Below are 26,657 nucleotides of genomic sequence, written 5' to 3'. Positions count from 1 at the left end.
GGTGGAGAAATTCACAGTCTAGGGGGAAAAAACATTATCCTGCAGAATGACTCAGTGCTATTTATTATAGACGCAATTGCTATAGATGCTATCATTATGATCAAGGAAGTCTTCGTGGAAGAGGTGACATTTGAGCTGGGCCTTCACTTCAAAAAGACATCCTGATTCTCTCAGGCCTGGGAATCCAGAAACGAATCAGACAGAATCCTTTGGCTTGAGGAATTCACAGTACTTGTGTGTGTCTTTCTGGGAGGGGTGTGTGTGGCTGTATGTGTGTTAACACTTATTAAAAGACAATCCAATAGAATAATTAGTAATATGGTAGAGGCAAGGTTTCTAATTCAGAGTCCCAGAGTGAATGGGAGAAACCTTTTGGACGACGGGACCCCAACCCCGGATGAGATTTGATGAGTAAGTAAGCATTAGTGAGGAGAAAAGCAGAAAAGGCTTTCTAGGGACAGTATAAGCAATCCACTCGTAGAGGACAAACAGCGTCCAGGTGCCCGGCACACCGCGGAGCTCAGCGTACTAGTTAGCGGAGTGCGAGGAGGGGCATGGAGTTGTGGGCTGGAGTTGGTCGTGGAACTGCCGGTGGGACTGCCGGTCAGGTTTCTGGTCTCCGTGCATCCTGCGGGGTGGCTTTCTGCCGAACCATAAAGAATTCCTTTTCAATCTCCGCACGTTGACGGGAGCACCTTAGGAAACGACTGCTCAGGGAGCTGGCAACTGCAAACCAGCCATCATCACGATCCAACTGGCGCCGAGGGTCCCCGCCCTCCTCGGGAGGCCGGTTACCATGGCAACTAGGTTAGGGCGGAAGTGGCTCCGACTGACTCTCACTAATCAGGTGACTCTCCTGCCTCCTGCACGTGACACCAGAGCCCAGGCGCGCTCTCTACCTAGTCAGACCCCGCCCCTCTTTCCCTTTACTGACAACTGACAGCGACTGAGAGCAATGGCCCTGGCGGCTCCCCCAGGAGACCCCGCCCCTTGGTAGCGAAAGAACCAATTAGACTAGGAAAAAAAGAAGCAACGCCCCAGGTTTCACCAGGCTTGACAGACGCAATTTAGGCCATCCCCCGGTCCCTCCGCCCCCAGCCCGTTCCGGCCGCCGATGGACAGGCCTTCTACCCAATAGCGTGCCCGTTCCCTGTGGCTGGGTCCCGCCCCCGTGGGAGCTGAACCAATGAGCGAGCCAGGTCTCGGCGGGGCGGTGGGGGTTGCACTGCGGTAATATGGCTCTTCCTTAGCCAGCGGCGGCGGGCGGAGGTGGGGTAGAGCAGTCCTGCCTCTCGGGTGGCGGGTTTCTGGGCTGCAGGGGCTCGGCGGGTCGTGGCTAGGCGGTGGTGGCGGATGCCGGAGGAGCGCCGGCCCCGCCGCTTGGCGGCTCCCGGGTCACGATGAGCGCCTCCGCGGCGGTCGGGGGCCCGGTCCCGCCGCCGCCCCCGGGCCCAGCCGCCGCGCTGCCCCCCGGCTCTGCCGCGCGGGCCCTGCATGTGGAGCTGCCGTCTCAGCAGGTAAGCCCGCGGGCTCGCGGCGCTCGGGAGGGGCCGGGAGGAGCCCCGGCAGGGGATCCGTGGGCGGCGGGCTGCCCCTGTGCCAGCCGGGAGACCCGGAGAAGTGGCCGTGGAGAACTCGGGCGGCGAGGAGGGCGGTCCGCAGGTCTTGGGAGGGGAGGGAGCCAGTGATGGCCGAGCCTCTGGGAGGTCCCCGAATCCCAGGAGAAATCCCGTTGCTGGAGATGCGCTGTGAAGGGACGCGAAGGGACCCAGGGAGACTCCGGGGGCCCGGCCGAGTCCGCGTCTTCCCCGTAGGGAGCTGGGGATTCCCGTGCGCAGACCCCTCCCCCGTCCCCCTTGGCCCTCGGGGGAAGGGGCCCGGGGAAGCCCTGGTGTCCCACGGGAGACAAGGAAAGCGCTCTTCCTTTCTCTGCCCACTTGCGGAGAGACCGGTTGGTACTCTTTCCTCCTTAGGGTTTCTACCAGTTACTTTGCATCTCTCCTTATTATGAAGCACTCCCCTCCCCTTCTCAAGAGAAATCCTTTGGGACTTGGGGTTTCCTTCCTAATTCTCAGACTCCCAAGGAACGCATTTTAGCGAGTTCGGGGGCGCTTTTCTACTTCCTTCCCTCAAGTGCCCCTCTGCGGAAGGAGGATTTCATGTATGTGTCGTGTCTTGCCCCATCCTTCAGCAAGGGCTTTCAGGGCTTCTGGCACGGTGCAGGGGGATGAAAAAGAGAGAACAGGAGTACTTTTTCCCTCCTTCTCTCCCTTGCCCTCCTTCTACCCGCCGAGAGGAGACTTTGCAGGAACGCTAGCATTAAAGAGTCTTAAAGTATCTCTCACCCCCTCTTTATTCCTCCTTCCAAGAAGAGGACCTAAGAAAGACCGTCAGTTATGGAGTTTATCATGTTCGGTTAGTACGAAGTGCTCAAGAGCCAGTAGTTCATTCAATCTTCACAACTCTATGAGACAGCTATGTTTATTATTCCCCATTTTGTAGTTCAGGAAACCAAGGCTTCACGATGTAAAATCACTTTTCCGTAGTCTTGCCAGTTGGTAAGCGGTGGGGCTGGGTTTCAGAATCCAGCGTCTGACGCTGTAGCCCATGCACGTGGTTGTGTATTTGAGACTGGAGCAGCTACCTTCCCACAGGATAGAGCATGTTCCTTTGTACCCTTCGTCCAGCTTTCGATCCCTGCCGAGTACTTAGGAAAGATTCATAAAGAAGAAAGCAGAGGTTGAGGGGCAGAGGTGGAGGGGGGAAATGGGACGGATCTGAATACGGGAAAGTGGAGAGGGTGCTAAAGGGAAGAGGGGAGTTGGAGATGATAGCTACAGTGGTGGCCATGGAGCTGAACTGTTTGCAGAAGCCAAGCCTTTCTGTGTGGTAGAGAAGGATTTAAAAGACTGGGATAGCATGTGCTCTGGTTTTGTGGCACTGTTGGGAAGGGAGTTTGCCGAAAATATTAGGAGTTTGAGGGTAGTGAGGTTTGGATTGTGTTAATGAGGTGCTGGGAGAGAGTGAAAATCTAGTGGGGAAGCCTAGCCTCTGGAATGAGCATTAATGTGATTTTTCCTGTGTGTGTGTGTGTGTGTGTGTGTGTGTGTGTGTGTGTAGGTGGATTGTGAGGGTGGATACTGGGAGAGGCAATGGTGGACACTGTTAACAAGCATCCTGGAGAAATCTTGAGGGGTCAAGAGCCGAGAGGGGTTTAGTTTGAGCGAGCTGTGGGAAAATGTGGGATTAGATAAGAGAAAGCATCATTTGTTTTATAGAGCCTGCTCTGTGATAACAGCTCACAGTTTAACACTGGGGGAAATCATCCAAACAAACTGTCCGTGGAATAAATTCAACTGCATTTGTAAGCGTTTGTCAAATTTTTGGATTTGTGCCGAGGTCAGTGTATAGTGGCTTAAGTGTACGGCTGAATGCTGTATGAGTGCTGAGTATGTTATTTACAGCTTTCTGGGGGTGTCACCCTTCTTGAATTCTTGGAAGGCAGCCTTTTAAACAAAAGGCAGTTTTACTTTTACAGTTGACATTAATTTAGCTTTCTGGGTCAAAATGTTCAGGTTTTTAGGATATAAATATATAACCTTTTAAAAAAATAAACGTTTTTGTTAAAATGTTATCTGCATTCAGTAAAGTGTACCGATTATTGGTACACAGCTTGATCAGTTGTCACAAAGTGAACACCGTTATATAAGTACTACTCGGATTGAGAAATATAAAGTTATTAGCATCCCAGAAGTCCCTCTTGTCTTCTCTCCCATCTCTACCTTTCCTTTCTCTCCAAAGGAACCACTATTCTGACTTCTAACATAAGAGATAGGTGTTTGCCTGTTCTTGAACTGTATATAAATGGAATCATGCAAAATGTATTCTTTCGTGTTGGGTTTCTTTTGGTCACTATTGTTCGTGAGTCATAGAATGTGTGTGTGTATAAAACTTTTTTCTTTTAGCATTAATTCATTGTCTTTTTTTGCCTTTGGCTTCTGCAAAATTTCAAAGGCTTAGAGAAATTGGAAATCCAATAATACTTTGAAAATCATGTCATTTTAATAGATCCCATGCTATTTGATAAGGTTCAGTATTTCTTTTTCTTTCTTTTTTTTTTAAGATTTTATTTTTCCTTTTTCTCCCCAAAGCTCCCTGGTACATAGTTGTGTATTTTTAGTTGTGAGTCCATCTAGTTGTGGCATGTGTGATGCCGCCTCAGTATGGCTTGATGAGTGGTGCCATGTCCGTGCCCAGGATCCAAACCGGCAAAACCCTGGGCCGCCGAAGCAGAGCGCTTGAACTTAACCACTTGGCTACGGGGCTGGCCCCAGGTTCAGTATTTCTAAACACAAGTCCCATTGGTTCTAGTGGCTGTAATGTTTAAGATATTTATTTACTGTATGTTAGTTCCAAAAGTGTTGCACTTCCCCTTTATCTGCCTCCAGAAAAAGACTTATTTTGTTTTTACTCAAGAAAAGTCCACAGAATTATTTATAAGACCTAACTTATTTTTGTCTTATTTTAATCCACTTAATTTAAAAAAGTTTAGTTAAGACTGCATAACTCGTGGACCTTTGCATGTATGAGTACTAACTACTAATAGCCCATAATAGCTGCTTGACTGTGTCAAATGGGACAACTGCTTAATCTTTCTCTCCTTTTGCTTCTGTGTGCTTTGACTTCAACTGTAATTTAAGCATGAACGAGTTACACATTTTGAAGACGGTTTTTGCTCTTTAATTTTTGGTTGAAGTTTGTAATTAGTGAATATAGGCTCACTGCAGAATAACTTCCTTCATATCCTTAGATTTAGGAGTCTTGAAATAAAAATTTGTGTTTTGTGGTCGAGGCATTTAATGTGTCCGTAAAAGTTTAATCGAGAGCATTTCTCTTCTCCCCAAAGGCTTCCTCGCTTGAGTATAACCTGACTTTTTCTCGGATATTCAAAGCTGGAGAGGCTTTTTGGTGATTGTTAGTGACCCTTTTTGGGGGTCACAGATTCCTTTAAGAATTTGGTAAAAGCTAAAAACTGTTTCCTTAGAAAATGCACTTACATACATACATAAACACAGTTTTGCATGCAGGTTTGGTTCCCTGAAGAATAAATGGAAGAAGACCCCATACTAAATAGTCTTAAACTGGTTTAATCTCTTCCTTTTAAACAAGTCAAGACATTTTGCAATTCATTATTATTTTTCTTAAGACAGTTGTCCGTGTCAGTATCTGTATGTCTGCTACATTTTTGCATAAGAGCGTTCATTTATGTTTGTTTAACTCCCATTGGTAGACTTTTGGACAATTTCCAGTTTTTCTCTTACATTGTTGCAGTGAATATTCATATACACGTGTCTTGGTACGCTTGTACTAATGTTTCTGTAGGATATATTTTGAGCAGTGAAATCACTTACTCAAAGGAGATACATATATATATAACCTGCATACACATATACATATATGTATTTTTTTGTTATTTAAATTTGCGTTTCTTTAATTATTAGTTGTATTTCAGTAGCGTCATTTATTGTATACCAGACACCATGCTAAGTACATGATCTCATTTATCCTTACACAACCCTTTGAGTTTCAGTATCTTTTGGTAGATTTATGTAACATTTTTATTTCTTTTGTGAATTGCTTGTTCATGTCTGGCATTTTTCTGGTTGCTGGCTCATGTTTTTCATTGATGAGCATTTTTCTCATCCTTTTTTTGGGCAGGAGGTGGGGTATATTAGTGCTGTTAGCCTTTAGCTACCTTGAGTTTTTTCGAATAGACTTTATTTTTTAAGAACAGTTTTAGATTTACAGAACAATAGAGAAGATAGTACGGAAAGTTCCTGTTTACCCTACATCCATTTTCCTCTATATCTTTCATTAGTATGGTGCATTTGTTACAATTACTGAACCAATGTTGATGCATTAATATTAACTAAAGTCCAGAGTTTATTCAGATTTCCTTAGTTTTAAAAAAAATTGTGGTAAAATACGTGACATAAAATTTGCCATTTTAATCTTTTTTAAGTGTATGAGTACATTCCAATGTGCAACCATCACCACTGTCCATTTCCCGAATTTCTCATCATCCCAAATAGAAACTGTCCCCATTAAACGACTCCCCATTCTCCCCTCCCTCCAGCCCCTGGCAAACTCTGGTCTACTTTCTGTCTCTTTGAATTTTATTATTCTAGGTACTTCGTTAAGTGGAATCATATAATGTTTGCCCTTTTGTGTCTGACTTATTTCATTCAGCATAATATTTTTAACATTTATCCATGTTGTAGCATGTATCAGAATTTCATTCCTTTTTAAGGCTGAATAATATTCCATTGTCTGTATATCCTACATTTTGTTTATTCATCTGTTGGTGGATCCTTAGGTTTACCTAATGACCTTTTTCTGTGCCAGCATCACATCCTGAATACCACATTATATTTAGTTGTCCTATCTCCTTAGCCTCCCCTTGGCTCTGACAGTTCCTTCTTTTTGATGACCTTGACAGTTTTGAGTACTAGTCAGGTATTTTGTAGGAGCCCCTCTATTGGAATTAGTCTGATCGTTTTTTTTGTATCACAATTAGATTGGGGTTATGGGTTTTGGGGAGGAAGGCCGGAGAGGTAAGGTGCCATTTTCATATCGTATCAAGTGTACATACTGTTAACATGACTTATCCCTGTTGAGGGTGACCTTCATCTTCCCCAGCTGGGGTAGTGTCTGTCAGGTTCTCTGCTGTCAGGTTGTCTTTCCTGCTCCCCCCTCCGTACTGTCCTCTTGGGAAAGAAGTCCCTGCACAGTCCACACTTAAGGTGGAGGGACTCGTGCTCCCGGCTGGAGAGCCGAGTATCTCCTTCTGCACAGGAGATTTCTATCAGTGACCACTTCCTTTTACAGATGAGGGGTTTAAGGTCTGGGTAACTTTCCGAAAGTCACAGTGTCAACACAGGGACTGCAGTCTAGGCCTTTTTTTTTTTTGGAGGAGAAAGAAAACTTACTATATTTACCCATCTTTTTTCGCTTTCAGTGCTTTCTTTCTTCTTGTTCCAATATTTGTTGATTTTTTTTTTTTTAATTGTACTCATTCTCTTTCAAGAATTTCTTTTAGCCGTTCTTTTAGGGCAGATGTGCTAGTGATAAATTCTCATGGTTTTGCTTCACTTGAGAATATTTTATTTTTTCTGTCATCCTGATCACTGTTTCGCTGGATATAGAAGTCTGGAGCATTCTAATTGTTTTTCTACTGTACGTAAGCCGTCATTTCTTTTGTGCTTCTTTCAAGCTTTTTTCTTTGTCTTTAGTTTTTAGAAATTTAATTATAATTTGTTTTGACATGACTTTCTTTGGGTGTATCTTGTCTGTGGTTTGCAGCCTGGGTCTTTGAATCCCACTTTCCATAGCCTCCCACTCTTTGCAGGGTTCCGGTGAAAAACGAAAGTTTTAAGTTACTTCAAGATTTGGGACCATCATACTTTATATTTTATTTCCCACCGCACCTTTACCCAGTGCTGTGCTGATTACATAGTAAGAACTCAGTATATTTTTATATTTTTATTTGTTTGTATGAGAGTCTTTCCTTTGAAGAACTGTACAGACTAGATTAGGCACACGTGTGTCGTGATGGATCGTAATCAGTCTTCGAATGGTGAACATGATGTAATCTACACAGAAATCGAAATATGTACACCTGAAATTTATGTAATGTTATAAACCAATTTTATTGCAATAAAAAAAAGAGAACTTTACAGACTAAAGAGAGGAAGGAAATGAGATTGAAACACACAAGAAAAAAATGGTAGAAACAAAAGCTTTATCAAGCTTAATTTAGCTGTGCACGATAGGTATTTTCGCGTTGCATGTTTGTGTTTATTAGATATCTTACTTTTGTCACTGTAATTTAATCATCTTTTGTTATGTTTTCAGAAGATCTGTTTTGTTTGTAAGGCCACTGAAGGCAGAGAGAAAGCTGTGTTGTATTGGGAACGTACACCCCATGCAGGCTGTACCGTGTTATGTGCATTTATTCCTTTCACAGAGACTTACGAGGCCCTTTCCTTGTAGCTCAAATAAAAAAAATACATAGACAGCTATATATTTGTATATCTGTAAAATAAAATAATGGCAATTTTTGAGCTGCTTTGGTTCTTATGAACAAAACTATATGAGGAAGCTTCAGACCTAAAGGAAACATCAGCATTCTAAAATCGTTATTTTTATGTGATAAAAATGCCATCAGGAATTCAAGATTTTTTTTTTTTGATTATTTTCTTTCAAAGGAAAAGCTGTGTTCTTATTTAGTGCTTACTTTAAAATTTTTCCACAGGGTCACAATTCTTTACTTTGTGGCAAAAAATTCAGAAGTGAAACTGACTGGAAATAGAGCAAGAGCAGAATTGAAACTAATAAGTTGGGCCTGAAGTGTGTGGTAAAATGAAAAAAAAAAAGATTTTCATAGTTTCCAAATGTGTAGTTTTTGATAATCTGTGTATTTTTACCTGTCAGACATATTACCACTGGGGGGAAAAAGAAATATTTGTCATTTTTAATGACAAATAAGTCATTTGAATAAGCGCGGCTACAAACTAGGGGTGTTTTAGAAAAATTAAAGACAGATCTATGTTAAGAGAGGAATTGAAGCATTTTAGGTTTTATACTTTGTTTTAGGTTTAATGACATGAGTAATGTCTCAGAGTTAAATTTTTTTTCTTTCTTTTTTTTTTCCTTTAGGAAGGGTTAGCCCTGAGCTAACATCAGCTGCCATTCCTCCTCTTTTTGCTGAGGAAGATTGGCCCTGAGCTAACATTTGTGCCCACCTTCTCTATTTTTTATACGTGAGATGCCTGCCACAGCATGGTGTAGGTCGGCGCCTGGGATCCGAACTGGCAAACCCCGGGCCACCACTGGTGCCTGTGCACACTTAACCCCTACCCTGCCACTGGGCTGGCTCCATAGAGTTAAATTTTTTTGATGCCTTGTATTTTAACAGTTGCATCCTTAGATTATGCAGGTAGAGGAGCACACGGAGAATGGAAAACTTGACAGTGGAATTTTTAAAAACATAATTCATAGCATACCTTCTTGGTTTAGTGTTATATAACCTTGTTTTCCATCTTAAGATGGAAACATGAATTTTGAATCATAGAATTTGATAGATGCAAAATCCGAAGGTCTCAGAGGTGAGACCACTCCCCTGGCCATAGACTCCGTCCTTCGTTTATTCCCGCCCTCAAGGACTTAGTAAAGAGCGTTAGTTTAATGAATCTGAACTGAGTGTCCTGCTGCTCTGCTAGCGGCAGAGACCTGACCAGATCTGGGTCTCTTGGGAGCGGCCCCCCTGTGCTTGGCTGGGTATCCTGAGAACTTGTTTTTTAGGTTTATCTCTGTGCCTTGACACGTTGTCCCCGCAGCTTTGGGGATTTTAGGCTAGAATTAAAATGGGGGAAAGGCTGTATTTTAAACTTCTCGTTACAGGCGGGACACTGAGGCTCCCCCTGCGCCCTCTCCCGTGGTGTGGATCACGGCAGGGACTTTGGAAGGCGCCTCTGGTTCAAGCGGTCAGTCTTCCTGTTGGTCGCTGGGCACTTACCCTCCCATCCTTTTTTGAATATTCCACTTAAGAAGTCCAGATTCTTTACCTCCATTAATTTCTGAAACAGCAACCATCTGGTGATTTGTGGGTTTTGATATGAGGAGTTTTGTCCTGTGTAGTATTTGACACTGATTCCCACAGTCCTCATTGGTCAGTAATGTTATTAGGCATTGAAGACTCTAGTCAAGTGAGTGTATTGGTTGAGAGGGTGAGACATAATGCTGAAGCTGAGACTTAGGAGTCTCAGTTTGTTGCTCCATTGAAATATCTGGCACTTTTTCCCACCGTGGTTTTTAGATTGTCCTAAAAAATGCAGTCAGACTTTTTTGAAAATTATGAGGAAAACCAAGTAGCTGAAACTGGCAGCTGCCTTTGGCTTTTGTTGGTAGACTCCTGGGTAAGAAAAAAGAGAAGAGACAAATAAGTGAAAGTGGAAATCAGACTTTTATGATCTCTTTTTTCCAGGAAAAATTTGGTGCTCTTTAACATGACTATACTTTTTTCTATTAAGGGTTTAACTCTGAACTATAGGTAATTCTTGTGTTCATATTAGCCTATGTTAAAACTAATTGTAAGTGCAGGAGTAGAAGAAATTGACTGAGTCATCCATTTATTCAACAGATATTTATAAAGTACCTTCTTTGACTTATTTTAGGCATAGGATTAGCAACTGTATGTCTTATTTCCTCCAACCTACTTATATCTTTCAGGGGATATGAATTATTTCCTGTCACAATTCCAGTCATTTTTTTGCATGAGAGGTAATACAATACAAAAGTTTAGGAAAACAAAAGTTTTTTATTTTTGCTGAGGAACATTTTCCCTGAGCTAACATCTGGGCCAGTCTTCCTCTATTTTATGTGTGGGTTGTCACTACAGCATGGCTGATGAGTGGTGTCGGTCTGAGCCCGAGATCCAAACCTGTGGACCTGGGCTGCTGAAGTGGAGTGTGCCGAATTTAACCACTAGGTCATGGGGCTGGCCCTAAACTTTTTTTAATACAACATGAAAATAACTTTATTTAGGATTATGAAAAAACTGTTTTTTTAAACTTTGATTGTCTACCTTAATTAGTAGGATAATATCATTAAGAAAATTGGTACTCTTTTTACCCACAAAATGTTAATATCTAGGTATATATGAGAAGCAGCAATATGAAGACTTTCTAATTTTTCAGTCTGAAAATAGATCACAAAGCAAGATGGGCAGGTAGGCTGTGGGGTGCTCCTTACAGGTCTGGGATATTTTACAGGATTATGCTCATACAGGATAGAGTTGGTCCCATTATAGAATTGTATATACGGTAGGTATTTCAGACTTATTTTGCATGAATTGACTTAATAGAGTTTAATCTACATGGAAGGTATTTAATATAAATATGAAAATAAAGAAGAGTTGTCCTGATGCTCCAGAATGACTGGTTTACTTTTGATATTCATGTATTTCTATCAAAAGATATCAGTCGGATTATCAGATAGGGGCACTAGAATTGCAGAATTTCTTGATGGCACTTCAGCTGCATTTTTGAAATTTTATGAACTTGGGTATTTTAAAACTACCTGAAAATTACTAAAAATTATTGTTCACTATTATTACCTTGTATTTTCAAGAAAAGGTTTACATTATCAATATCTTCTTTAATGAGGTAGCAAAATATGTGGTGCATTTTAGATGTTATATCAAAAATAAAAGTGAAATAAATTGGTACTTGGAAGTAAATGTAAGATCTGTTAAAAAATGGAAAATTTAATTAATTGATATTAAATTCTTACTGTGTACCAAATACTGCCTTAGACTCTGGTGTACTTCTTTCTCCAACTTCTTTTATTGTTGGAATACCAGGATATCTCTGAATATGCTTTTACAATTTCTTGAAAGCAAATAATTATTCCTTTAATATGGTGTGGTAGGAAGACTTATAGGGCTGGTTCTGGGTGTAACTTAGGTAACTTTGGGAAAAGCACTTTGTTCTGGTCTTCGGTTCTTAACTTTTGCAGTGCGAAGATTGGGTTATCTGTATCCCTGTGCACATTTTTAACCTCTGCGTGACTCCATTTCCTCAATCGCCAATTACTTTACTTTTGTTCCTAGTATTTTCATTCCACAAATATTATGCTCACCTCTGTTCTACTCTATCATGTGTTCAGCAGTCATTGTTTTGAGTTTCTACTGTGTATCCCACAGTGGCGAAGAATGTGGATTCTAGAGCCTGACTGCTGAGGTTCAAAGCCTGGTCCCACCATTTCCTACTTGAGCAGTTTGGAAGTTACTTATCTCCTTGTGCCTCAGGGAGGCTCAGATCAAATGGGCGTAATAGCACCTACCCTTTGGGTTGTTGAAAGGATTAAATGAGTCATAAATTTGCTTAAAAAGGTGCTTGGTACGCAGTAAGTGCTCAAGAAAGGTTAGAGGTTGCTACTATCATTACTCTTATTACTATTGGTCAGGCACTGAGGATACAGGATAAATAAGGAGTGTCCTTGCCCAGGAGAGACTCGTAATCTAATGGTTAAGGCAACTACATCAGCAGACCATTTTAGTGTTATATAAGAGATGGTTGGAACAAAATGCTGAGGTGGGAGAGAGGAGGAAAAGCATTCTAGCAGAGGGCCCAGCTTGAGCAAAAAGGGAAGAAGGTGTAAACGGGAAGGGCAGATAATTGAGTGAGGCGGAGTGTAAGGGACTTGGAGGAGGGCGGTGGGAACAGATGAGTTGCAGAGGTACGGTTTGGGATAAAGCCATGTATGCCATGCCTTGGAATTTGGACATTATGCTGTAGGGTAGGACAGTGTTTTTTCTTTTTAAAATAGATTTTAGTTTTTAGAGCAGTCTTAGATTCACAGCAAAATTAAGCAGAAGGTCCAGAGATTTTCCACGTACCTGCTGCTCCCCCACATGCATAGCTCTCCCATTATGAACATCCCCCACCAGAGTGGTACATTTGTTACAGTTGATGAACCCACACTGACACATCATTATCACCCAAAGCCCATAGTTTACAGTAGGGCTTACTCCTGGTATTATGCATTCTGTGATTTTGAACATATGTATAATGTCATGTATTCACTGATAGCATCATACAGAGTAGTTTCACTGCCCTAAAAATCCCTTGTGCTACACCTGTCCATCCCTCCCTCCCTTGTAACCCCTGGCAACCACTGCTTTTTTTTTTTCTTCCAGTTTTATTGAGAAATAATTGCCATGCATCACTGTATAAGTTTAAGGCATACAGCATGATTGTTTGATTTACGTATGTTGTGAAATGATTACCACAATAGGTTCAGCTATCCACTGGTCTTTTCACTGTCTCCATAGTTTTGCCCTTTCCAGGATGTCGTGTAATTGGAATCATACAGCTCCTTTGAGTGAATACCAAGAAGCACAATTTCTGGAATGTAGCGTGAGAGTAGATGTTTAGTTTTATAAGAAATTGCCAAACTGACTTTCAGAATGGAGCTACCATTTTGCATTCCCGCTAACCATGAATGAGAGTTGCTCCACATCCTCATCAGCATTTGATGTTGTCAGTTTTCCAGGTTTTGGCCATTCTAATAGCTGTGTAGTAGTATCTTGTTGTGTTAGTTTTTGTTTCCCTGATGAGAAATGATGTGGAGCATCTTTTCATGTGCTTATTTGCCATCTGCATATCTTGTTTGGTGAGGCATCTGTTAAGGTCTTTGGTCTATTTTTCAGTCAGGTTGTTTTGTTTTCTTACTGTTGAGTTTTAAGAGTTCTTTGTATATTTTGAGTAACAGTCTTTAATCAGATGTGTCTTTTGCAAATGTTTTCTTCCAGCCTGTGGCTTGTCTTCTCATTCTCTTCGCATTGTTGTTTGCAGAGCAGAAGTTTTTAATTTTAATTATGTCCAGTGTATCAGTTATTCCTTCAATGGAGAATGTGTTTGGTGTTGTATATAAAAAGCAATTGCTGTACCAAGGTCATCTAGATTTCTCCTATGTTATCATCTAGGAGTTTTTTTAGTTTTGTGTTTTACATATGGGTCTATAATCTGGTTTTTTTGGTTTTTCTGTTCGTTTGTTTATGCTGAAGAAGATTCGCCCTGAGCTAACATCTGCTGCCAATCTTCCTCTTTTTATACGTGAGCTGCTGCCACAGCATGGCCCCTGACAGATGAGTGGTGTAGGTCTATGCCCGGGAACTGAGTCTGGGCCAGTGAAGTGGAGTGTGCCAAACTTAAGCACTAGGCCACAGGGACTGGCCCTATACTCCATTTTGAGTTAATTTTTCTGAAGGGTGTAAGATTTGTGTCTAGATTCATTTTTTTGCACGTGGATGTCGAGATGTTCCAGCACTATTTGTTGAAAAAAACTGTCCTTGTTCCATTGTATTGCCTTTGCTCTTTGACAGAGATCAGTTGACTGTACTTACATGGGTCTGTTTCTGGGCGCTCTGTTGTGTTCCATTGATTTGTTTGTTCATTCTCTCCCCAATACCACACTGTCTTGATTACAGTAGCTTTATAGTAGTCTAGAAGTCAGGTATTGCCAGTCCTCTGACTTCGTTCTTTTTCTTCCATGTTATTTTGGCTACTCTGGGTCTTTTGCCTCTCTCTCTAAACTTTATGATCAGTTTGTCAATATCCACAAAATAACTTGCTGGGATTTTTTATTGGGATTGCATTGAATCTATAGATCAAGTTGGGAAGAACTGACATCTTGACAATATTCAGTCTGCCTATCCATAAATATGTGATGTTGCTCCCTTTATTTAGTTCTTCTTTGATATGTTTCATCGGAGTTTTGTAGTTTTCCTCATACAGATCTTGTACATATTTTGTCAGATTTATACTTAAGTGTTTCATTTTTAGGAGGTACTGATGTAAATGGCATTGTGTTTTTAGTTTCAAATTCCACTTGTTCACTGCTGTTATATGGGAAACTCGTTTTTGTGTATTAACCTTGTATCCTGCAATTTTACTGTAATCATTTCTTAGTTCTGGGAGTTTTCTGTCAGTTTTCTCAGATTTTTGACATAGATGATCATTTCATCTGTGAACAAAGACAGTTTTACTTCTTCTTTCCCAATCTGTGTACCTTTTATCCTTTTTTTGTCTTACTGCATTTGCTAGGACTTGTTTTTCTTTTTTTTTTAAAGATTGGCACCTGAGCTAACATCTGTTGCCAATCTTTTTTTTCTTCTTCTCCTTCCCAAACCCCTCCAGTACATAGCTGTATATTCTAGTTGTGAGTGCTCTAGTTGTTGCATGTGGGACGCTGCCTCAGCATGGCCTGATGAGCGGTGCCATGTCCACGCCCAGGATCTGAACTGGCGAAACCCCCGGCTACCGAAGCGGAGCATGTGAACTCAACCCCTTGGCCATGGGGCCAGCCCTTTTCTTTTCCTTTTTAAACTTTTTGTTTGGAAAGAATTTCAAGCTTATTGAAAAATTGCGAAAATAAAACTTGTACCATAACACCTTTATACCCATTACACAGATGCATCTGTTGTTAACATTACTCTATTTGCTTTATTGTTTGCAAGCTCTTTCTTTCTCCGTATATACAAGTATAGGTAAGTAATTTTTTTGTGAGTCATTTGAAGTTAAGTTACGTACGTCTTGATCTCTTACTCTTAAATACTTAAGTAGATATTTCCTAGAATAGGTATATTCTCTTTCATAGCCACAGTATAGTTTTCAACTTCAGTAAATTTAACATTGATATAATACTTTCATCTTATCTGTGATTCATATTCCAGTTTTGTCAGTTGACCTCATAATGTCCTTTATAGAAATTTTCTTCCTCCATTTCATAATCCAGTATAGAGTCAGATATTACATTTAGTTGTCTTATCTCTTCTTTAAGGTAGAACATTTTCACAGCCTTTCTTTGTCGTCGTTATCTTTTTTTTTTTTTGCAAGGAACTTTGTTTCTGAGCTAACAGGTGAGCCAGCCTTCCTTCTTTTTGTATCTGGGATGCCGCCACAGCATGGCTTGATGAGTAGTGTGTAGGTCTGCGCCTGGAATCTGAACCTGTGAACCCCAGGCCACTGAAGCAGAGCGCACGAACTCAACCACCATCCCACCGGGCCGGTCCCTTATCTTTTTTTTTGTATATCAGTGTCATAATACAGACCCCTTCCTCCTTTTTTAAAATAGATCATTCCTTGTTTTCTGTTTATCTGATGTTTCCTCATGATTAAATTCAGATTGTGCTTCTCAGTTGGAATGTTTCATGTGTGGTGCTGTGTCCTTCATCTAAAGGCACATGATGTCCATTTATCCCTCACTGGTGATATTAATTTTGGTCACCCAGTCAGGATATTATCTGATTTCTCAACAACTGTGTGTGTGTGCGCACTGTTGCGACTAATAAACAGTTTGTAGGTAGACACATTGAGACCATGCGTGTGTCCTGCTCCCCCCTCTAGATTTATCATCCATTGATGATTCTTGCCTGAACTAATCTTGGCTGTGATTGTGGCAAAACTATGGTTTCCCAGCTCTTGACTCTCCCTCCACATTTACCAGTCTGTGCTTGGCATTGTGCTGTAAGCCAGAGCGGGAGGACCGTTTTGAGAGACTGGCGGTGAGAAGAGAGATTGAGAAGAGTGGGGTGAAGATTGCTGATGAAGTTTCTGAATAAGGGGAGGTTGAGGCCTAAGCTGAGGCGGTGGTATTTGTTCCTTCATCCTTCCCTTGTTCTGTCAGCAGGTGTTTATTGAATATCTGTATGGCTGCACAGTAGCCACTTGGGATAAAAAGACCATTTTGGTTCTTAAGGAGCTTGTAGTCACTGAGGCTATAGAAGGGCAGAGTTGTGATAAAATATAAGTGCTATTAAATATAAGCTATGTATAAAATATAACTTTATTTTATTTTATAAAATATAACTTTGAATGTTATCATATACTTAAGGGTACTGTCTTATATGGCACAGTGAAACGTCTGATCTTGTCAGTGGTTTACTCTTTGGTTCATCCATCAAACACTTACTGAGTACCTCCTTTGTGCCAGGCCTGTGCTAAGTGCTGTGGGTAGAAAGAGGAATAAAACTTGGGTTCTGTATTTAAGGATCCCTCCTCTTTTGGGGGACGCAGGTGTATAAACAGTCAATAAAGCGTGATTGTGGTAAGTGCTGTGCTGGTGCCTCGTACGCAGTATAGTCATGGCCCGGGGGGGGGCGGGCTTGGCATCTTGGTTTAGGTTCGTGGGTGGGGCAGGGAGGTCAGGAAGGATGTGTTAAAAGTGGAGATTCTGGAACTGGGTCATGAAGAATGCTTTGGTGTTTGTCTGCTTAGCTGTAGGTATGCATTTCAGTCCAGCTTTGTGATTACCATTTGCTGCCATATTTTCCTCCAGTCAGGTCTTAGGGCTCACCGTCTCACAGTGTCACAGAAATACCCTTTAAAAATCATTCCTGAATCAGTTTTGCACTCCTGCTTTTTTGTCTTTTGCCACGCTGCCTTGTGTTTTTAGTAGCTAATCTCTTCAAAACCCTTCTCATCGTATTTTTAGCCACAGTAGTTAGACCCATCGCCCCCGTTTACCAGGGGCGAGGGTGAAGGCCCAGACAGAACGTGGAAGAGGCAGAGTTCATACGCAGTCATTCTGGTGCTAAACTCAGAGCTTTTCCTGCTGTCTTACTCTGCTTGCGTGTTGGCTTCGGAGTACAATTTTCCAGTTTCATCTTTGCCTCTACCTTCACAAACCTGTGTAGCTTGAGTTAGGCGGATAGATTTTGAAGCTACGAGTACACGGACCACTCAAGACTGAGGAAACGGCGGGGTGATTGATGATGACAGTGACGTTACTGAACGGTCACGTGCGCCAGCACTCTGTTTAAGCCCTTTTCGGCTCCTCCCTTTACTCCTCATTACAACTCCGTGAGGTGGAAACTGTTACTATTCCATTCTACAGATGAGGTGTCTGAAGCTTAGACAGGTTAAACACATTCCCAGGTGACATCCAGGGTTGGGACTCCACCTCAAGTCTGCTAAGTTTATACTGCAACAAAAAACCCAGTGTTTGGTATAATTGGAATAAATAGCTCACAGTCTGATTTTTAACTGAAGCACACGCCTTTGGTCTTTCGGGTTGATTTAATGGAACTCAGTTTGTACATGGGAGTCTCCAGAACTCTCATCCTAGTGCTGGAGTGTGCAGGCTGTTGTTGCACGAGAGTTAGTTTTCATGTTGCGGGTGGCCTATTCCGTCTGTTCATCTTTTATAGACGGCTGAGCATCTATAAAAGTCTTCCCACATTATTTGCTCTCAAAAAAGTCAAAACTTCTTGGTGTAGAAATGGAAATGGGGCAGACCAGGGCTTTCAATTTTATTGAATTTATGTAGGAAAGGTATTCAGCCTTCTGTTTTATTGTGTAGTTCCTGGCACGTCATGGGTACTCAGGAAATGTTCAAATACTTTGGTTTGTAGGGTACAGTGTACAGGAGAGAATTATGAAGATAGGAGAATCTGTGAATGTTGAGAGCTCATTGGGACGGATTGGGGTAGAAGATGGTACTGGAAAGTAGGTTTGGGGCCTTTGGATGTATTTAGTATAGCTTGATTATAGTGAGAGGACCTTATAGATTATAGATTATAGATGAAGTCAACCTGGGTTAGTTCTGGGGCAAAGAGAAGGAGGTAATGGGAAAGAAGTAACGGAAGTGAAGACGAGAAGATTCTGGACTAGAGTTACCAAGTTATAGTTTGCTAGTCTTGGTAGGTTTCGAACATATATTCTGCCTGAAATCAGTATGTTAATATTTAATGCTTTGTAATGCCTTGCACCTTCTTAAGGAATTATATAGAGCTTACTGTTTGTAAGAGAGTGCTTGTTTGCAGAAGAGGAAGTTAATACACGCATAAGAGAAGGAAGCTGATTTTTCATAATATGAACAGCAGTAGGTTTAGGGCAATGAATGAGAGTGTGGTAAAGAAGAAGCGTATGCCTGGGATATTGTGAAGAAAGAGTTGATGGGCTGGGTGGCTGATTAGAAATGGGAGTGGGGGCATGGGACGTCTGTAAGGCGAAGATGTCCTGAGGGTTTTGAAACAGGGTATCTGGGAAGCAAGTGCGTGGTGTACGTGCACATACATAGACATAGCCGAGGAGTTCAGGCCTGGCTCCAAGACTTGATTTTCCTATTTATCCGCAGTGTGAACATGGGTGAATCCTTTACTTACGGCCTCAATTTTATCATCTGGAAAATAAGTGAAATGGCTTAGATTAGTGCTTATTAAACTTAAAACGTGCATACAGATCACCTGGGGATCTTGTTAAAATACAGATTCTGATTGGCTAGGTCTGTGGTGGGCCCTGAGGTTCTGCGTTTCCAACGGGCTCCCAGCTGATACTGAGTAGAAAGACTTACGTGACCTTCAGGATCCTTTCCAGTTCCGTAATTCTGTTTATTGAGTGTTTGTCCTTTGGAGATCCGTGACTTTACCACCTGTGTTTACACAGAAGAATTCTAAATCTGTCTCTTCACTTGAAACTGGAAATGCCTAAACCAGTTCATCCTCTCACACTGATAACCACATCCCTTTCTTGACATCCGTATTTCTGTTAATACTTTATATTTGTAAGGTACTGTAAAATTTTTCAGAGAGCTTTTATATCCATTATTTCATTTGATCCTTAAAATAACCCACAGACGTAGGCATGCAGGATCTATTTCCACCTTATGGAAGTGAAACAGACTCAGAGGGAGTGAGTGACTTGCCCACTGGAGAGTGGGGGAACCGCCCCAGAGTTAGGATTATTGGCTCTAGTTTGCTCTCGTCCTACTGTGTCACACTGCTTCTGATAATGGCCAGCACTGATATCTGTGCTTAAACATTGGTTGCCATCTGTTTCTTAAAAAATGAAAATTTAGTTTTATTTTTAAAAATAATGTATTCATATGGATCACACATCAAAGAGCCTCCATACCATTTTTTGTCCTAAATACCCATTTTCCCTTCCCTGGGGCAACCAGTATTATCAGTTATATTTTGTGCATCTCCAATAATTACATAATTGTATTCTTTTTTTCCCTATGAAACAAATGATAACATCTTAAACACTGACTACCTAAGCTGTATTTACTATATATATTGTATATTGACTTTATAAACTGTTTTGTTCTTTTTTTCCAACTAATAGTATATCTTACAGATTGTTCTATATCAGCACTCAGAGTGCTGCTACATAATTTGCTCTTTACGGCCACATAGCATTCCACTATAGGATATACCATCATTTAGCTAGTTCCCTACTGATGGACATTTAGCTTATTTCGAGTTTTTTGCTAATATAAACAACAGTGTATTACATTTATCATATTACATACCTGCAAGTATATATTTAAAAAAAATGCAGGAGTGGAATTGCTGGGTCAAAGAGTATGTGCGTTTGTAGCTTTGGTGGCTATTGCCAGACTGCCACCTGTAGATCTTTTACCCCTTTCAGCAGAGTCCCTGTTTTTCCACTGCCTTGCCTGTGAATGTGTTTTCAGACTTTTTGATCTGTGCCGATTTTAGTGTAGTTTTAATTTGCATTTTCCTTATGAGTGAGGTTGAGAGTCTTTTCACGTTTAAGTACTGTTTGTATTTCTTTTTCTGTGAATTATCTGTTAATATTCTTCACCATTTTTTTCTGTTAGGTTGTTGGACCTTTTCTTATTGATTTCTAGGAACTCTTTATGTTTTAGTGAAATTCTTTTTTTTCTTGAGGAAGATTAACCCTGAGCTAACTACTGCCAATCCTCCTCTTTTTGCTGAGGAAGACTGGCCCTGAGCTAACATCTGTGCCCATCTTCCTCTATTTTATATGTGGGACACCTACCACAGCATGGCTTGCCAAGTGGTGCCATGTCTGCACCCGGGATCCGAACCGGTGAACCCTGGCTGCCGAGAAGCAGAAGGTGCGAACTTAACTGCTGTGCTACCGGGCTGGCCCCTGAAATTGTCTTTGTTGTGTGAATTAAAATTTTTTTGTTGGTTTTTTCATTGACTTTGCATGTGATAGTTTTTGCTGTGCATAATTTAAAAATATTTTATTTAGTAAATTTATTAATTTTTTCTTTTTATAGCTTCCAAGTTTTATGTCATTTTTAGACTTTTTGAGGTTTCTTCATGATTTCTTTTTGTACTTTTGTGCTTTATTTGCATTTAAATATTTTTATATTATTTTAATCTATCTGGAATTCAGTATAAGGTATATTGTATGTGTGTGTGTGTATATATACACACACACACATATATATGTATCTATATTTTTCTTTCTTTTTTTTTTTTTGATGGCTACTCTGTTGCCCCAATGTCTTTATTGATTAGTTCTCATTTCCCTAGGGGTCCTTTGACCCCCTTATTTCTTTTATCAGTTTTCTCTTCCTCCTCAACCATTTCCATTATCTAATTAGATTCCCCATTAAGCCCATTTTTTTCTTTAGGCTGCTGCTACTGCTTCTTTTTTGTTTGTTTGTTTGGTTTTTTTTGGTGAGGAAGATTGGCCCTGAGCTAACATCTGTTGCCAATCTTGCTCTTTTTGCTTGAGGAAGATTGTTGCTGAGCTAACGTCTGTGTCCTTCTTCCTCTGTTTTTCATGTGGGATGCTGCCACAGCATGGCTTGATGAGCAGTGTGTACATCTGTGCCTGGGATCCAAACCTGAGAACCCCAGGCTTCCAAAGTGGAGCAGGGGTGCTTAACCACCATGCCACCAGGCTGGCCCTCTTTAGGCTTCTGTATAGTCTTATCCTTTCTTTCTGTTCCTATTGATATCAACTCTAAAAGCTTTTTGTTATGGAAATTTCAACGAATAATGAAATATGTGTATTGAAATGTATGTTGTATGTATCAATATATATTGAAATGCATATGTGTAGGGCTGGGTGTGGGCGTACAGGAACTCTCAGGTACCTGTCACCCAGCTTCAGTAACTCTCAGCTCCCGGCAGATCTGGTTTTATCTATATGCCTGCCTACTTGTCCTCCCTCCCCCCAGTTGCTTTGAAGCAAATTACAGGCATGATATTACTCTTAACACTTGGACCCACGCACAGCTGTCTTCTGTCTTCCGATTTTTATCCTCCAGGTCATCCCATGTAATTCTGTTTCTTTCTTCTTTGGTCTTACATTTTTAAAATAACAGTTCTTCAATAAACACTCACTGAAAGTATACTTTTGCCTCGAATTGGCCTTTTCATGTGCACAAACCCCAGTTCTTTAGTAAGATCACATACTCTGAAAATGGGGGATGGCGTGTTTGTGTCCCCACAGTTCTTAGCGTAGTCTGTGAAGGAAATACCAGCAAGATAGAATAGAAGAATGAAGGGATGGGGGGGAGGATGAGAGAGACACAGAGAATGACTGGATCTGTCACTGCAAAGGCCTGTTTCTTAGAACAAGACTACTCAGAGCAAACATGGAGGGAAAAGGGGCACGTTCGGACCTTCCAGCAAGATGGGGGGTGAATAGGGTGGAGAGAAAAAACCCAGAGCCTCAGTGCATGAGAACTTGGAAAGTTCAGAGAGAGATTTTGTCTTTTCCTGTGGGGAAGCCTGTTGTATAATTTAGTAGTGCGCAGTAAATGACTGAATTAAATTCTACGACGGATTTGAACTTGGGTGAGAGCAGAGTTAATGTCAGAACAAGGGCTTTAGTTTCAACGTTGTGCAATTAGTGTGAGAGAAAGTCCTCAGTTAGGCCAGGAGCTCTGAAGTATCGTATGGGAGATCAGAGCTGGCAGGGCTTGGTTTAAATCTGTGACGTTGGCTCTGGGCACCATTTGCTTGTGTTCGATAGCACCAAGCACTCATTTTAAAGCGTTTTTGTGTTCTTTCAAAACTTTTCAGTGAGTCTTTCAGGTGGGTTCGGAAGATTAGAAAAAATAGGTGATTGAGAGTGCTATAATATAGAAGGGGCTTTTGTGTTTTTTAAAAAGACTGACCTAATTTGTCAAGCTTAAATTTTTGATTCCTTAAGTCAGTGTTTTTATCTTCTGTGGAAATATGGAAAACTAATTTTCTCCCAGGTTTGCTTTTGTCGCCCCTCAACAAAGTAACTAAAGTAGCAGTAATCTGAGTCACCTGAGACAACCTGGGCCTTAATCCCTCCTCACCCACGCTGAGAGTAATGCCTGAGCAGAAAAAGAAATGAGTGGAGAATAGGAAAGGGGGGAGGGGTCCAGAACGAGTTTGACTACATTTCCAAACCAAATACTACTTTAAAAAATTATCTCGTAATATTTCTGATTATCTACATCAGGGGTCAGCAGACTGTGGCCAACAGGTACTGGTTTTTATAACAACTGATGACCTAAGGAAGGTTTTTACATTGTTAAAAGATTATAAACAGACAGAAAAAACAAAGAATATGCAGAGACTGGATGTGCCCTGAAAAGCTTAAAATATTTACTCTCTAACCCTTTATAGAACTGGTTGGCCAACCCTTGATCTGTATCATTCACGGTATATAGTAATATTTCTTTATCTGAACGTTTGAACTTTCCTGCTCTGTTGTTTGTGTTCCATATTAGCACTTTATTTAATGGTTATGTAATTTTCCACTTAGGAGTGTACCACAATTTAAGAGTGGTTATTCGGTTTTGCTTTTATAGCCAGTATGGAAATAAGTATATCTGTGCACATTTTCATGACTTGTGGAATTGCTTGGTCAAATATTATATGCAATTTGAAATGTCATAATTGTTGCTAAATTGCCCTCCCTCGAAATTGGACCATTTTATATTTCCCCCAACCTTGTTTTTCTTACTCATATCAACCCTCACAGAGACTAAAATAGTTTGACTGTTTAATCAGATAGGTCTCTTCATTTTCTATTGCTGAGTAATAGACAAAAAATTAGTGCCTTAAAACAACATCAGCATTTATTTTGCTCACGAATCTGAAGCTTGGTGGGAACAACTTCTGTGTGCTTTATTTGATGTCATTTCTGGCGTCTCAAAGGCTGAGGCTGAAATGGTCGTGTCCACGTCTGACCATGACTGGGAGCTCAGCTGGGGCTGTGGATGATACCTGCGAAGTCCTTTCCATGTGGCTGCTTGGCATCCTCACAGCAGGGTGAGTGGATTCTAAGGAAGGGCATCCTATAGGAGGACCAGGTGATTTTGTGATCTAGCATCAGAAGTCACATAGCGTCATTTCTGCCGTAGTCACAGTGTAACCGAACTCAGTGAGTCGGTCTCTTGGTGAGTGTGGAGCTGAAAAGCACAACCCACGCTGAAGTGGGTGAAGAAAAAGGTTTATTGCTTGCACAAGCAATGGAGAACACCAAGGGTAGCTCCTTAACCCTTTCCTTACCTGGTTTCTGGTCACAACAGGCCTGCCCACAGGTAAGGGGGAGGGAACAGAGGCCCCACTCGGTAACAGAGGCCCCACTAGGTAACAGAGGAGCGGCAGCCTCGCACTGAAAGAGAGCATGTGGGATGGGATGTGTTGGTGTAGCCATTCTTTGGAAATGGTGCTCTGCCATGAAGGAGAGTGTTTGTTTTCGTGTGCATATCTTAATTATGAGTTTGACTATAAATCTTTGTGTGTGTTTATCGACCATTTCCATTTCTTTTCCTGTGGGCTGCCTTTTTATATCCTTTGCTCCCTTTTCTACTGGACTATAGGTTATGGATTGTATTACTGACTTGTAATAGCTCTTGTAGATTAAGCAAATTAGACTCAAAATTTGTTTTGAAAATACCTCACTGTGGCCTTGGCAGTCATAAAAGGTGTGTGTGGGATGGTTGTTCAGTTTGGCGATGGTGGGGATTGTGGAGTAATTGTATTTAAGAACCATAGTACTTTTATTTTTAAGCAAGGGGGTACAGGGAAGGAAGGGTGAATGACAGCCATTTCCTCCTCCTTCTGTTGCCCGGCAGCCTCCCCGAATCACTTCTAGCAGGGATGAGGAGGAGATCAAAGACACCTCACTCCTCTGTGGTCGTTATGATGCCTCAAAAGCCAGGAAATTTTAGGTGCCTGTGAGGGAAAGGTAGAACTTGGGAGGAGTGTAGAGCCCTGATGGCATATTTCACTGCTGAAGATTGTTTTGGATTTCTTTTAGCTCTGGGGTGTGATTTGACTAGTTTTTGAGCCTTGCTGTCACCCATGTTGAGGTTCAAAATTGTATCAAGAAAAATGGATTGACCCCCCAGAAATGATCATTATCTAAATTGTGAGGATGTTTAACAAATGAAATATTTCTTTGTACTTTGCCATTAAATAATTAGAATGTTACTTTTCCTCTACTAACCCATTATGGGATAAATTCTTAATAAACAGTTACATTATGTGTCTTCTCCCCAGTTGTTATTTTTGACAGTTTTATAGGGACGTGGCTGGTGTTTGTCATTATAGTTCTCATTTTAGGAGTGGTTTGGTCCAGAGACTTAAATTCTGTTGCAGGAGCTGCATTCCACGTCTCTTGACTCTGCTCTCTTCCTTGTTGGTTTCATTCTGAGGGTTCACTGTGGTGGAAAGATGGCCGCCAGCATTTCCAGCCCTGTGTCCTTCCAGGTTCAGGGCCAGCGGGGGAGTTAAAAAAGAACTTTCTGGGCTGCCTGGTGGCATTGAGCGTTGAGTTTGCCTGCTCTGCTTTGGCAGCTCAGGGTTTGCAGGTGTGGATCCCAGGCGTGGACTAGCACCGCTAGTCAAGCCACGCTATGGTGGCAACCCGCATAAAATAGAGCAAGATTGACTCACATGTTAGCTCAGCAACGATTTTTCTCAAGTAAAAAGAGGAAGACTGGCAACAGATGTTAGCTCAGGGACAGTCTTCCTCACAAAAAACCAAAAAACAAACAAAAAAAGAACTCTCAATACTTTAATACAATCTCTAGGTCTTCATGGACCCTAATTAAATCATGTGGTGTTGCCAGCGGATGACATGTGCTGATTAGCTAATGTGAGTCACATGAGCACCCTTGCAGTTGGAGGTGGAGCTAACTCTACAGGAAGTTTGTGGATTGATAGTAGAGGAGGGTGGTTCTACAAAGGAAATCCTAAGTTATTGTTTTTTATTTTTATTTATTTAATTTATCTTTTTTTGAGGAAGACTAGCCCTGAGCTAACTACTGCCAATCCTCCTCTTTTTGCTGAGGAAGACTGGCCCTGAGCTATCATCTGTGCTCATCTTCCTCTACTTTATAGCTGGGACGCCTACCACAGCATGGCTTGTCAAGTCATGCCATGTCCGCACCCGGGATCCGAACCAGCGAACCCTGGGCCACCGAAGTGGAATTTGCGCACTTCACTGCTGCGCCACTGGGCCAGCCCCTATTGTTTTGTTTTTTTGGTGAGGAAGATTGGCCCTGAGCTGACATCTGTTGCCAATATTGCTCTTTTTGTTTGAGGAAGATTCACCCTGAGCTAACATCTCTGCCGGTCTTCCTCTATTTTGTATGTGGGATGCCGCCACAGCATGGCTTGATGAGCAGTATGTAGTTCTGTGCCTAGGATCCAAACCTACAAACCCTGGGCCACTGAAGCAGAGCATGTGAACTTGAACTGCTACTCCACTGGGCCAGCCCCCCAAGTTGTTTTTTTTTTAACCACATGGGTGCTGAACAGGACAAAACAAAAAATGCAAAAGACAAAAAAATTTCTTTTAGACTACTGTTATGTTTTAAAGCCGTTTTCTAAGTACATTAGTAGTATTAATAAGAGAAACAACCATTTTAGGTTCTTTAGAGGCACCGGTTTACAATTATACTAGTGAGTGAGTAATTCTTGTTTTTTCACTAAAGCAAATGTTTCAAATCTACCATGCATGCCCCTTAAGTCTTGTTTCAGAATTTATACTTGAAAGATTTGTAAAAAAGTTAAGGACTTCAGGGTCCTTCTGGCCTTTTGCCCACTGCCGGCATTTCAGGTGGCAGAGCTGTGCTCTGAGTGCATCTGTCACCCCTCCAGGTCAAAGCGGAACAGGAGGTGTTGATTTTATATGTTTGTGAATGCTTTTCAACCTCTATATAGAACGTTTTATAGGTAGTGCTTCAAAGATTTTGAAGCCATGTTAATTGCAACTTAACGATTTGAAGTCCGGTCAGCTTGAGCTTTGGGGTCGGTGTTAGCAGAGCACATCTTGGCTGCCTCGAGCTGCTCCCTTACAATGGTACAC

The 26,657-nt window shown here is 41.5% G+C and overlaps 1 protein-coding gene across 6 annotated transcripts in view; it reads left to right on the top strand.

Moving 5' to 3' along the window:
- The first annotated feature begins 838 nt into the window (after positions 1-838).
- Positions 839-26,657, top strand: part of UVRAG (UV radiation resistance associated) — a 298,705-nt gene continuing 272,886 nt past the window's right edge. For 5 of the 6 annotated variants that reach the window (XR_011541145.1, XR_011541146.1, XM_008515930.2 and 2 more), the window contains exon 1: positions 839-1,517. Coding sequence is in view for 4 of the 6 variants with exons in the window: in XM_008515930.2 (XP_008514152.2) it covers positions 1,401-1,517 (117 nt within the window). In the remaining 2 variants the exon portion in view is untranslated. The remainder of the gene's footprint in view (positions 1,518-26,657) is intronic. The other variant, XM_070624087.1, reaches the window with a different exon arrangement.

The sequence above is a fragment of the Equus przewalskii genome, chromosome 6, assembly GCF_037783145.1.
Source record: "Equus przewalskii isolate Varuska chromosome 6, EquPr2, whole genome shotgun sequence".
NCBI classification, from domain to species: Eukaryota; Metazoa; Chordata; class Mammalia; order Perissodactyla; family Equidae; genus Equus; species Equus przewalskii.
This window is presented reverse-complemented; position numbering and strand designations above follow the sequence as displayed.